A 13785-nucleotide genomic window follows, 5' to 3' on the forward strand; every position below is an offset into this window, starting at 1 on the left:
TCTTCACTCACTTTAGCCTGGCTAACAATCTATTCTGAGCACTTATTTTCTTTTAGATGTCTTACAAGAATTTACAAAGTACTCAAATTAGCCCTGGGAAAAAACTTGTGGGCTAAACAGGGGCAACCCAAAACCAAGTTTCTTTGAACTTTGCTTCTTTGCACTTCCATGGATGATGATATGGACTAAAAAATTCTAGCTGTTCTCTCTTCATATGTAAGTTTTTGACATAGTTGGTAAAATGTTTTAGAGATTGCCTATATAACTTAAGTGATCGATAATAGACGTTATCTTTCCAGGAAAAACTATTAATAGAAGTTGTTAATAGAATGTCATATTTAGAAAATAAGTGTTACTTGAAATGTGACAAAATATTTCTCCATATCACAAAAAAGACTTACCATTCTCACTGTCGGACTTGTTTTCATGCTCAGTATCAGTTAAAGTGAGGGCTGAGTTGGAACGACTTGAGAGACAGGAACTGCGGCCTGATTTGACCCCCCTGCCCCAAAGTCTCATGGCATGCTCTGGAGACATCACTCCTTCATTTTCTGTATCAGCATCTGACCCTGCACTGATAGAGTAACCTCTGTGGGGGAGCCCCATTTCAGCACAAAATGCCAGTCCTCTTCGAGTTGCTGGTTCACAAACTCCTAACTGCCTTAGGGTAAAATTCTGTCCTGATTAGGGAAGAAGAAAAGATAACAAAATATGAGGATATATTATTGTTTAAAAAAATAAAATGCTTAAAATAACCACACTTTAACTGCACATTTTTTCTCCAGGTATATACCGAGGCCTTTTGTTAAGCGCTCCATGAGCTATGGTCAAGTAGATCCTTTTATCTCTGGCAATCTCTAGTGACCCTTTTCATTCTATCTCAGCCGTTCTTTGTCAAATACTTAAGCACATCAGGGGTTTTCTAAGGTATAAAAGAAATACAGAATGACCTGTAAATGAAGAGGAGCTAGTTCAGCATATAAAAAGGATTAACTCTAACTGACAGCCCTTTTTGCTTTATGAAAGTGTGAAAGCAATAACAAGTATTTGTTAGGATTATCGCCTTCTGCCCTGGCTACAGTCCCAAACAACAGGGTATTTTCCCATCCAGATGTCACCTGTCATTACTAAAATTTTGCTTCCCTTAAGAATAAAATGTTAATTAAATGAAGTAGGGGGTTAATTCATCTTTATTAAACTCTTCCTGTGCTCACTAAATCCCTAAAAGCAAATGAGATTCCTTTTGTTCCTGAAAAATAAAACATGACACACTAGCCACAGATAATCATACTATTACTCCTAAAGTTTCAATTTTTGGTATGGTTAGTTAATCTAAAATGTAAATTAGACAATTTTAAAGGATTTTTTTTCAGAAAGAATTGATAATGGATAGCACTGAAGGAATGGAAATACCCCTGAATGAATCCAAAATGGCTATATGAATAAACTAGCTCCAATAAAGTTGATCCTTAAATCATTTAAGAATATTTAAATTATAATACTTCACAGTTATTGTAGTAAAAACTGTATTTTCAGTTTGCCTTTACTTCCTGACAATTACAGTCATATATCATTCATGATCTACAGGCCACTGGCACGCTCACCATTTCAATAAAATCCTATACTACGAATCCATACGGCAACATTAGCCATACTACAGGATCTGAAGGTCCTTTTTAAAAGCTTCCCCCCCCCCCCCCACCCTTGGCAGACATTCTGTGTTGTTGTGGGCAACTTAGATGTGTGCTGTTCAACATTACCAAAACAAGAAAAGCAAAAACAAAAAAACAAAAAAAGGGGAATATGAAGATCTCCATGCACAGAAGAAGGTACAGTTCATGAAACAGAAAAAGAGTTAATGCCTCAGACCTTGAGAGCTTTCAAGTGTGTCAGTTAATTACTTTATTGCTGTGGTCATATCAGTTATTGCAATCAGTTTTATCACACAGTTGGAATTGTAAATGGATTCTGACTATGACACTCATAAATAATGAAAAACAGTTGCTGCAATTAGTTACAAATCAAATAGTACTTATCATTGAGTTGTATGAATAAATAACAGAACAAAAATGCATGGAGGGACAAAAGGCAACTGTCACAGCAGTAAATAGCCATGCTGGTGAGTAAATTGCGTGAAGGCCATTAGGGAGGATGAATCAGTAAACACATCAACTGGTAGAAGAGCCTGTTTAAATAAAAATCGCACTATGTAGCTTATCAAAGTTTGCGTAAAAGCTGAAGCCTAAAGGATTTCTTCATGGTCACATGCCATGAGTGCAATTTAGCCACTGGGAAATATTTCTGACTTTGGGATGGACTATTATAGTGCTGGGTTGTAAATATTTGCCAGCAGAGTTTCTAGAAATGTTTGTGCAAGGTAAATTCTGTTTCAATTTAATTTTCAGAAACTATCAATAATGACTTCTAAATTCATAAACAATCTCTTAGCTAGAATATGCCTGATCATATTACCACCACTAATGAAAAGATAGCACTATATCTGTAGATGACATTTTTAGAAAGTAGTTTGTTGAGAATACTTCTGGTTCAGTGCATGGCATGCCATTTTCAACAAAATGGGTAAATGGGGGAAAGGGTAAGGAGGAAGTAATGATAAATTGTAGATTTGATTCTTAGCCTCCTATGTCAAACTCCTAGATAATGCTGTTTCAAACATCTCCCTAGCTGCTGAATGGGAGATGAGGTATGAGGTGTTGGGGTGGATGTTTTTTCTGCAACCCATGTATCAAGTATTCCCTTGTTTCACCTGTACAAGGATGATGGAGTCCACCTTTCCAAGGTGGGTTATGATATCTTCCTTGGGGGAGTGGTAGTGGACTCATTTCTCAGATTTACTAGTGGTTGAGGGAGGTGCCATGGCCTTTCTGCTCTTGATGGAAGTAGGAAGTCCATGGCACCTCCCTCAATCACAAGTAAATGTTTGGCAATAAAACCACTGAGCTGTTGAGGATTCAGAGTCAGGGTGGCTTTGCCTAGAACATAGAGATGCTCTTAAAGAAAAGGCCTGACTCAGCTGCGTCCCCTCAGTTGCCTGTGCTATGATTATACATGGAGTGAGTTCGACACTCCTTTTATTTCACTTTTGTCTGTAATAGCCATGGATCAATTAACATGGTCAAAATGTGAACCTCAGAGGAAGCACCCATTATATTTCTCTATCACTTTCTGAGATCACCATTCTGTAAATAAGAAAGCAAGCGTATGCTGAACAAAGAATGTGTATAAGAAAGGGTCAGATTATCAGCTCAGCTAAAACATGCCATGCACTTTTGTTGCAGTATGCTGTAGTGTTACATTTATAGGAACAAGAGGGCTTACTTAACATGAAGCAACAAATGGATGGATGAGATTTGTTTAAGTTATTTCCATTATGTAAACAAGGCCTGTCCTTCAGAAACAAAGTGCAAGACACAGGGTAAACAAGCTTATCAGAGTATTCAAAGAAAGAAAGAGAACAATAAAAAGGTTTTATTATGGCACTTTGGAGCAATGATCATGAGGCATCTATCTGTTTCTGTTACCGATTACATTGTGATTCTGTCCTTAGGGATGCCAGGTCCCCCTGGCCACCAGCAGGGAGATTGGGGTGGAGCGGTGCCAGAGCCAGGTTGGGAAACACCTGGAGATTTGGGGATGGAGCCTGGGGAGGACATGGACTCAGTGAGGTACAATGTCACAGTGTCCACCTTCCAAAGCATCCATTTTCTCCAAGGGAACTGATCTGTATAATTTGGAGATGAGCTGTAATTTCAGGGATCCCCAGAATCCACCTGGGGGCTGGCATCCCTAGACTTTCCACCAAGAGTTCACATTGGTATACACAGTTCTCCCCCCTGTTTTCTATTCACCAGTACAGGGTTCCCAACACACACCTGCAGACACTAGGGTGCCCACGGACACCTTTTTTTGGTGCCCACAGAGTATTTTCAGGAAATGGTTGTTTCTGGGTGGAGCTTGTTCTGAAGGGGGGAACAAGCATGTGAAGGGGGGAATGTTTCAGCAGTAGCCACCACAGCTACAGCACAGGCTGAGGAATGTAAACTGCCCTGGCTATAATCCTCATGGGGGGAGTAGGGTTAGGGGATTACACCCCTTCTTCACATTTCAACGCTTCCCACCTGGAGAAGCTACTGCAAGCAAGAAGGAAAACAAAATGGCTAGCACATGCAGGAACAGACATTCCCACTCAACCATGCTGGACTCCTCTTCTCTCTGCACTGCTGCAGCTGCCTGGGGACAAAAGGAACCTGGCTGGTATGAGGGGGCAGTAAAGCCATTCTCTCCGCCCCCCCTCCCCATGCCAGTTGGGTTATTTTCCTTCTGAGCAGCAACACTGGAAGAAAAGGAGACTAGCTAGCTTGAAGGAAGGAGGGAGGAAAGCCCCCCCCACCCCGAGTCAACTTCTTTTCCTTCTGAGCAGCAAGGCTGGGAAGAAAGGAGGCTAACTACTCTAATTATTGCATTCTGGAACCAGAGGAAGGTCAGTAGCTCCCCTCCAAGGAACAAACTTCAGAGCAATTCCAAAATGTCTTTGTGGGGGGGGGAGGGGCAGTTAACTTTTGGATGTCTAAGAATTGTAACACCTCAAGCTCTTGCTCTGTATTTTGCTGCACTAAACACTATACCTGCAGATGCCTCAATTTATATAATGTCAAGCAAATTTGTGAACTGTAGCCCAGGTGTTTACTTTGCAAATCTTATTCAAGGAGAAAATGTCCTGAAATTCCACAAGGGGTTCTCTTCTGTAGGATCACAGATTGCATAAACCTCTACAATACAATTTCTCTACAATACAGTTTCTCCAGCTATTAAAAACTGAATCTGAATGCCTTCTTTTCCTTGGAAGACTCTTTAAAAGGGGGGAAAGGGCTCCATCTTTCTGAAATAGCTTATGCAATCAATGCAGAAACATAAGGATTCTAAATATCATCACCCTATTTCCTTAAGATATACACATTTTAGACATAAATAAGTTAAGACACTGCCTTACCAATAAAACGTAGAGTTAATCTTAACAAAAAAAACAACAACAGTAGAATCTGCTCTGAGGATCACCTTGAGTTGATAAACAATGTAAGCAGTTTAAAAAAATTCTGACAGGGATGCTATTTGTGAGGACTGAGGATACTTCCATTAGGAGCAAAGTATTCAGTGAAAACTCTTTTTAGTGAAGATTAGCCATAAACTGTAATGGAGATACTGTAAAAGAGTGTAATAGTATATTCATCCATGTTGGAAACTTGTAGATGGAGTAATTTCCAAATTTCTGGGACCCCAAACTACAATTAGAGAAGAAATAGTTTTTTCACACAGTGCCATAAACTGACTAAGTGGATTGCTTGTAAGGTGAGAGAAAGCTAAGAACGACTTTGTTAGAATAGTTTCAGATTCAGCTGCTCGCCCGACAACATGTGATCTGGACCCTTGCCCCTCTTGGCTGATTAAATCTTGCCAGAGGGAGCTTAGATGTCCTTTACAGGACATCATAAATAGATCCCTCCTAGAGGGGCATCTTCCAACACCTCTGAAAGAGGCCTTGGTCCGCCCTCTCTTGAAAAAAGCTACAGCAGACCCGGCCGAATTGGTGAACTATCGTCCGGTGTCTAATTTACCGTTTTTAGGTAAAATTATTGAGAGGGCTGTGGCGTTGCAGCTACAGAGATTTCTGGATGACGCTTCTATCCTAGACCCATGCCAGTCTGGCTTCCAGCCGGGCCATGGGACGGAGACGGTGCTGGTTGCCTTGATGGATGACCTCCAGCGGCAACTGGATCGAGGCGGCGTTGTGGTGCTGATGCTGTTAGACCTGTCGGCGGCATCTGACACAGTCGACCATCAGCTGCTGACGCGCCGCGTCGCCAACATTGGGGTTGGGGGGTCGGCCTTACAATGGCTTTCCTCCTTTCTCCTGGGTCGGGGACAGAGGGTGGCTATCGGGGGTGAGCGGTCCCGGAGGCACACACTGGATTGTGGGGTGCCTCAGGGAGCAGTTCTCTCCCCGATGTTGTTCAACATCTATATGCGCCCCCTTGCCCAGATTGCCCAGCGGTTTGGGCTGGGTTGCCATCAATATGCAGATGACACCCAGCTCTATCTATTAATGGATGGACGGCCCGACTCCGCCCCAGGGAATCTCGACCGGGCTTTACAGGCTGTTGCAACGTGCCTTAGGCTGAGTGGGCTGAAGTTGAACCCAGCGAAGACAGAGGTCCTTTGCGTGGGTCACGGCACTCTGGGAGGGGGAATAGCTCTCCCGGCCTTCGACGGTGCGCCATTGAAAGCAGCGCACCAGGTAAAGAGCCTGGGTGTTCTACTGGAGCCTTCATTATCCATGGAGGCCCATATAGCAGCCACTGCCAAGTCAGCATTCTTCCACCTGAAGCGGGCAAGGCAGTTGGCTCCTTTCCTTGAGCGCCGGGACCTCGCAACAGTGATCCATGCAATGGTCACCTCAAGATTGGACTACTGTAATGCCCTCTACTTGGGGCTACCTTTGTGCCGGACCCGGAAGCTGCAGCTAGTGCAGAACGCGGCGGCCAAGCTGTTGTTGGGACTCCCGAAATGGGAACATATACAGCCGGGGCTACGTGGACTGCACTGGCTGCCGATTATATACCGGGTCCAGTACAAAGTGTTGGTCATTACCTTTAAAGCCTTATATGGCCGAGGACCCACCTACCTGAGGGACCGTCTTTCCCCATATGAACCCCAGAGAGCACTGAGGTCAGCCGGGAAAAATCTAATGGCTATCCCTGGGCTGAAAGAGATTAAACATCAAAATATCAGAGCACGGGCCTTTTCAACCGCAGCCCCTGCCCTATGGAACCAACTCCCTGAGGAGGTGCGGGCCCTGTGGAACCTTGACCAGTTCCGCAGGGCCTGCAAAACCACCCTTTTTAAACTTGCTTATTCAGACTGCTAAAGAAGGCTGTTAAATAAGGATCCGCCAATGCGGTTTAAAGACCTAGACCGCTGTGTATAAACTGGCAGAACTAGCATCAAACACCACCAGCACTGTCAGACCAAACTATCGAATTGTATTGACTGGTTTTTAATATTGTTAAATTTAATGTTTTATATTGTTAAATTTAAAGGTTTTATTTATTACTGTATGTTTTTAAGAAATGTTGTTAGCCGCCCTGAGCCTGCCGAGGCGGGGAGGGCGGGATATAAATAAAATTTATTATTATTATTATTATTATAGTTACGTTCCACTAGTGCTCTACTCAGGAGCAAACTACGTTACATTTTTTTCATTAACTGAATTACACAGTAGCTGGATGGAATAATCCTCAGGAGCCTGAATGTGGTTGGAACAGTGAAGCAAGTTGCCCTTTTTTGGAGCAGCATGTGCACACAATGCTTGCGAGGAAAGCAAAGAAACTCTGGGGAACATCAAACCAACACATCAAAAATCATAATGTGTAGTTTGGTTCTCAGTCTCCATACTGGAACCACACAGATACTGGACAGTAAGATGGAAAGTATCCAGCTAGCAGAGAAAAGTCATAGTATCTGAACAGATAGATAGCTCCACATGCATCTTTATGAGATTTCAAAAGTAGCTTCACACGCCCCTTCATGAGATTTCAAACCCTCTAAACAAATAAAAAGAAAGGAGGATTAAAAAAACATGGGACAGTGGAATATATGTTGCATTTCACTGGTCATCTTGCTTTGAAAGTGACTGTGTATTCTGCAGTTGTGCAAAGAACCCGATAGTTTCCTGGTTCAGTTGAGACTGAAAAGATCTAATATCAGTTGACCCACGCTGTCTGTAATCCATCACAAAACTTCAAGAATTACTCTGTATTGCTATTTAACTGATGCCTTGGCTTTGTTATTCAAGAAACCTTGAAAATGTTCTGCAGACAATCCCATGGAGTGGAATAAATCAATCACACCTTATTGGAATACTTGGAAACTGGTTCCATCTTGGGTAGAAATAAATATATCTCAGTCATTAGAATAGCTGTATTTAAAAATTCTTAAACTTGCTTACAGTTGTTGGTGTAATTATTCACTGGCCTTTGGAAATAAAAGTGGGATCTTTTCCATGATTGTTTAAAGACATGTTTTCTTTCTTTTCCAAATGCTGCCTTTATGGGATGATAGGATGGGAGGAGAGGGGCTTCCTTCTTCCTCTAACAATTTTCTACTCATATTTTTCCCCTGTGAGGGTACAAGCAGTTCAAAGGCTTAAAAAGTTGGGTTATGGTTTGACTGAGGTTGTTGGGGATTAAAGGAAGTATTGAAGCATAGCTGGTACCATCCTTGCAGCACAAAAAATGCTCCAAGATAAGAAAAGACCTTTTTTCTTATCCTTGGTCACTACCAGAACATATTGAAGTGACTTTCCAAACAAAATCCTTTGCCTTCAAGGTAGTTGCAGCTACAATGTACTTTTTTGAGCTTTAAGTTCAATTCAGACGTAGTCAAGGCTCTGGAGAGGAACTGAAGAGGAAGCATCAAACATGAGACCAGATGGAAGGGGCAATATGTGAAGTCTAAGAGTTCTGATAACCAATGGCATCTGAATCACTAGCTGTTTCTTCCCAACTGCAGTAGAACACATAGAAGTTGGAACAGAAATTGGAAACAACAGTATCCCTTGCGCAATGCCTCGATACTGTCTGCTGTCTCCTTTGATAAGTTTGTTTGTCCTTTTACAAGTTCATATTTCTTTGGTGGGGCTCCTTTTTCAATAGGTTTGAGAAAGTAGCCTACCATACCTGACCCTTCTACCAGAGGGTCTTTCTTCAGATTTCTTATTAAAGAGTTAGGAAGCTTTTAAGACTCTGCAAGGGGGCGGGGGGATTGAATTTAAACAGAAGGTTTTGCCTAGACTCAGCTGACACATTTTTGTTCTTCCACAAAAATTCTCCCTTATTCCTTTGACGTTTCTGAATCCCTGGATCGCTGGACTGAACTAGCTAGGCACTGGTCAGCCTGGAACTGTTTTCTCTGCTGCCAAGGATATATGGTTGCCATGTCCAACTCAGGAAACATCTGGGGATTTTGGGGTGGAGCCAGGAGACTTTAGAGGAGGAGCCACAAGAACACTGAACTCTGAAGGGAGTTCTGGTCATCACATTTAAAGACATAATGTTCCTTTTAAATGCTTTCCCTTCATTGGATGAAGGGGACACCTTCTGTTGGGGCTCATAGAATTGGACCACTGGTCCAAACTTTTTGAAACCTGGGGGGTGTTTTGAGAAGAGGCACCAGATACTATGCTGAAAATTTGGTGCTCTGCCTCAAAAAACTGCTCCACAGAGGTGAACCCCGGATACCTACAGATTAATTTTCCATCTTATCCTATGGTGCGCCCAGCAGACATTCAATCCCCCCAGACACACACAGTTTCTGATAACCCTGAAGTGGGAGGAAGGCCTCCAAACCAGAGATCCTCTGCCCTCAACTGGGGATTGGCAATCATACAAGGATATGGTATTTGCAGTGAAGGAACTGGTTCCCACCCTCTGGAATTGGAGTCTGGAAATTCTAAATCCAAGTGTTACACCTTTTAAAATCTTGCCATCAATTTCTGCACAGAACACTTTTCTAGGATAAAGAAGAGATTGTTGCTCTGCCTCCTGTTCTTATTTTAAAAAGATAAATAGTCCTATCTGTTCCTCCCTTCCAACTGAGAAATCTCCATTAAATGCTTACAACGAATATGAATTTGCCTATTTTTCTAAGCAAAAGTTCTCATGATGAAAAAGCCTAAAATTAGACTCCAGCATGAGATTGCCACACTTTATAAAAACAAAACAAATGAAGACAGATGCTGAAAGAGCAAAATAATGGACTCACGCTAGCAGATTCATTGCATGAACATGTTGGTGTGACACAATACTGTGAAAACTATGCAATACTTATAACTTCCAAATTTAGACTATACTGGCAAAAAATTAAAAATTGGAAAAATTAAGCACAGACTGTTGGCAAAAGCCCACCATCACCTTCTGATGTAATCATATTGATGATAATCCTTAGCACTTACATAGATAACGCTGTCAACCCAGCAAGCCACAGCACTTTACAAACATTAGCTGATTAAGACTTTCACACCTCAGGAAAAACTTCCATTTTTGAAATAAGAAAATGCATTTGGCATGTCTGCCAACTACAGAACAGCATGTGAGTCACAAAATTGAAACCAAGGTTTTGTCTTATGCTCTCTTCAGTGAAAAATGTATTTTCTAAATTATAAAAAAAATGTTTCTCTGCTTGAGAATATCTACCTTCACAGTCAAATTTAGAACTGTACCACTATGTCTTGTTTCCTGTTCTGAAAGATGCAGAAAGATAAAATTGGCTGGAGGGAGAAGAATGAGAGACAGAAAAGTCCAATGAGAAGAAGAAACAAAGGTGCAGGGAATGGGATTGCTGCTCCCACAAGTTTCTTGAGGGTTCCCACTTGTTAATTAATCCATTTTTAATTAATTCATCTTTTTCTTTAGAGATTCTTCTATCACCAAGGTCATATGCCTTTGGTCTTTTGCTGTAAATGTACATAGTCCTTGACTTTGTCATTCCCACTGCTTCACCCTGTGATCCTTCTTCTTGAAAAAACTCAGCTCCTGGACTTTACCTCATGCAGTTGCTGGGATTCCTTCTTTTACCTGACTCACCTTGCCTTTCTAAAGAATGTGCAACAACATATAGAAAGCCCATTTATGGGGAGGGCTCAAAATTGAAAATATAAACAAACAAACTTACTTATTTGACTGTGGCAAAAGTGTTATCCTATAAAGGATCATCATGTCATAATATTAGCCTTCAGTGAAAATACAGAGATGGGAAAATCTTTGTAGCGGCGAAGTAGCAATTAATGCAACGAAAATTGGAAAGGCACCTGGACCAGATGGATTTACGGCAAAATTTTTTAAAACATTTAACGAAGAATTAATACCGAAACTTCAAAAATTAATGAATGTGATAAGAATAAATGGGAAAATACCAAATACATGGAAGGAAGCAGTAATTTCGTTGATTCCACTAATGTAAAGAACAGACTGTGCAATAGAACTAATACCTGGTCAAAGCCTCCCAAAAGCTAAAATATACTCAATGGGGTGGGCAGAAAACGCCGAATTATGCAAATTCCTAGACAAAAACTTAGCTAGGGGCTAAATTCAAATGGGGTCTCAGCCTTCAAAGACAGAAAAGTTGGAGAGATCTTGCTTCACAGTGTGTCTCAGGCATAAACAGACTATAACAGTGAATGTGTGGAGACAGGATCTCCAGTGTTAAACAGGAGAAACACTGTCTCAGGAGACTATAGAAGTTTCAGAGTCTGATTTTTCCATAGTGAATCCTAGGGGAAGAGACTGTGGTTATCTGAAGACTCAGTTTCTGAGGAAAATCTGTCTAATAATTTGTAGTTTCTTAAGTGAGATATCTTTCACACTGCAAGTTAACTGTTCTGTCTAATCAAGAGTTGTAATATGATACTTAATGTGCCCAGCAAAAGCTTGTGTTATCTGTAAATATTTTTCAGCCTCATTACTAAACATCCTTATTTCTACTGTCTACGGCAGTGAATAAAGGTTATTTTTTACCCAGTTTCCCTGAAGTCTTATATATAAGAACTGAATTTAGAAAGTCAGTTACATTCAGTCTGTCAGTACAAGGTTGGGGAAGAGGCCGTCCTGGTCAAACTACATAGCATGCTACCTCAATCCAACTCCCATCTCTTGATAGGGAACTGCTGACACCAGTGCCTTCAGTGAAGAATTTTGGTGTGACTTGGGATGCCTCCTTATCTATGGAGGCCCAGGTTACAAATGTTGCCAGTTCAGCCTTTCCCCATCTTGCCAGATCAGGTAGCTGCCCCCCCGTCTCTCACCCACACCTACAGCGACCCATGCAATGGTCATATCCAGGCTAAACTACTGTAACTTGCTCTGTGGAGGGCTATCCTTGAATCTGATTTGGAAAATTCAGCTGGTCCAGAATGCTGCAATGCAGGATCACCATTAAGAGCACATACATCACATGCTCTGCCAGCTGCACTGGCTCCCAGTTGAATACTAAGTCAAGTTCCAGGTTTTGGTTTTGACCTTTAAAGCCCTGTGTGGTCTGGGACCAACACACCTGCAGGACCAGATCTCCTGGTATGTCTCCAGAAGAGTATTATGCTCAATGGACCAAGTTCTGTTGGTTGTCCCCGGCCAAAGATATCCACTTAGCGCCAGCCTAGTGGAACACTCTCCCTATTGAGATCCAGACTTAATGCAGTTCTGCAGAGCTTATAAAATGGAGATGTTCTGCCAGGTCTATGGTTGAGGCGGTGGAGATCTATCCCCTTTCCTGCATTGCTTGCTTCACTTGCCTGATACGATCTGTTTTTCACCTGCCCTGATAGCATCAACTGCCACCCATCTGCACGTATCTAGGGATCTACATAGGAGCATATGTAGATGGAAAATCAGACAACATCATTAACTATTATTACTGTATTTACTGATGTGATTTTATTATTGCTCTGTTATTACTGTTAATGATTGACTGGTTGTTTTAGAAGTGATAGAATTTAATCCTGTGACCCACCCTGAGGCTGTTAGTAGGGTAGGGCAGGACAGAATCCCAATACATAAATAAATATTTAAATGGCTATTAAAACCTTGAACTTACATCAAGTTCTTACATATTGCCAATACTTTAACTGTTGATTGTCAGTTTCCCAACTTTAACATCCAGTTCCACCTTTAAAGTTCACTCAGATCTACTCTCCTTTACCTAGACAGTTTGGTGGAAATCTATTGGATGTTCTTTCAAATACAGTGGTTAAGAATAGGTTGTAAATCATTAGTCTGATAAATGAGGGAAAGTGAAGGCAGAGCTGAATTTCTACATAAGAATAATAAGACAGATTTGTTTAACTGGTGTGTTTAACTATAGACAATTTAATGTTTAAAAGAAAGAAAATCATGGCTGTTTAAATCTTTTCATGCCGCAGTTGACATTTATAGCAGCTGAATAAGATTAATCATTTGGCTCTCCAAATGAATCATGTTGAGTAGCTAATATTTAAAAAGTAATAAACTTTGGATTCACATTAATTAAACACTGAAGTTCTGATTAATGTTTTAGGTTTCTGCAGTCCTATAAAATGACAGCCTCACATTCCGGTATTATTATGATTGTTTTGAAGCTATGTAGGTTGAATTTTACAATGATAACAGGTGATGGTCATGCACAAGATCTTCTGTCAGTCACTGCATGCTCCCTTAAAAGAAAAAAATGGTATAAAATTCCAAAGCAAAATCAAAGAGCTTTGCATAAGTGCAAGTGTATAATTTATTTTGGATTTTAGAGCCACTGTACTGGCACAAACTCAAAAGTGCTAAAAACTAAAACCAACCTAAAGCATCAAATAATGACTTTAGAGTCCAAAATTTCCTTCTATCAAGCATATTCTAACTAACATTATTTAATTGGGGATTTTGTTTGATCTAGAGTAGAAAGGACTGTAGCACTTTAGGTGCTACCTTTGTATTTCATTGTGTATACATAAATAACTATGATATAACAGAATTATTTTACAGATTTTAATTGTACAAATTATCTATTATAATTACTTGCCAAGAGTCTGCAACCTGGTAATCCAGTATACTACATATTATGTACTACACAAAATGCATCTTTTGAAGGTAAGATAGAGAGGTTAATATGAGATGCTAGAATGATTTATACTTTTACTATTGTTAAAATGTGTTCTATGACCTTGGACAAAATAAATATCCATGCAAGACA

General features: G+C 40.8%; 1 protein-coding gene across 12 annotated transcripts in view; it reads right to left on the minus strand.

The window, feature by feature from the left end:
- TENM3 (teneurin transmembrane protein 3) overlaps positions 1-13785 on the minus strand; it is a 721265-nt gene that overhangs the window by 438369 nt on the left and 269111 nt on the right. For 10 of the 12 annotated variants that reach the window (XM_060246485.1, XM_060246482.1, XM_060246496.1 and 7 more), the window contains one exon: positions 402-680. The exons of the other annotated variants lie outside the window; for them this stretch is intronic. In XM_060246485.1, the coding sequence (XP_060102468.1) occupies positions 402-680 (279 nt within the window). The remainder of the gene's footprint in view (positions 1-401; positions 681-13785) is intronic. 12 annotated transcript variants of the gene reach the window in all.

The sequence above is a fragment of the Heteronotia binoei genome, chromosome 9, assembly GCF_032191835.1.
Source record: "Heteronotia binoei isolate CCM8104 ecotype False Entrance Well chromosome 9, APGP_CSIRO_Hbin_v1, whole genome shotgun sequence".
Lineage (NCBI taxonomy): Eukaryota > Metazoa > Chordata > Lepidosauria > Squamata > Gekkonidae > Heteronotia > Heteronotia binoei.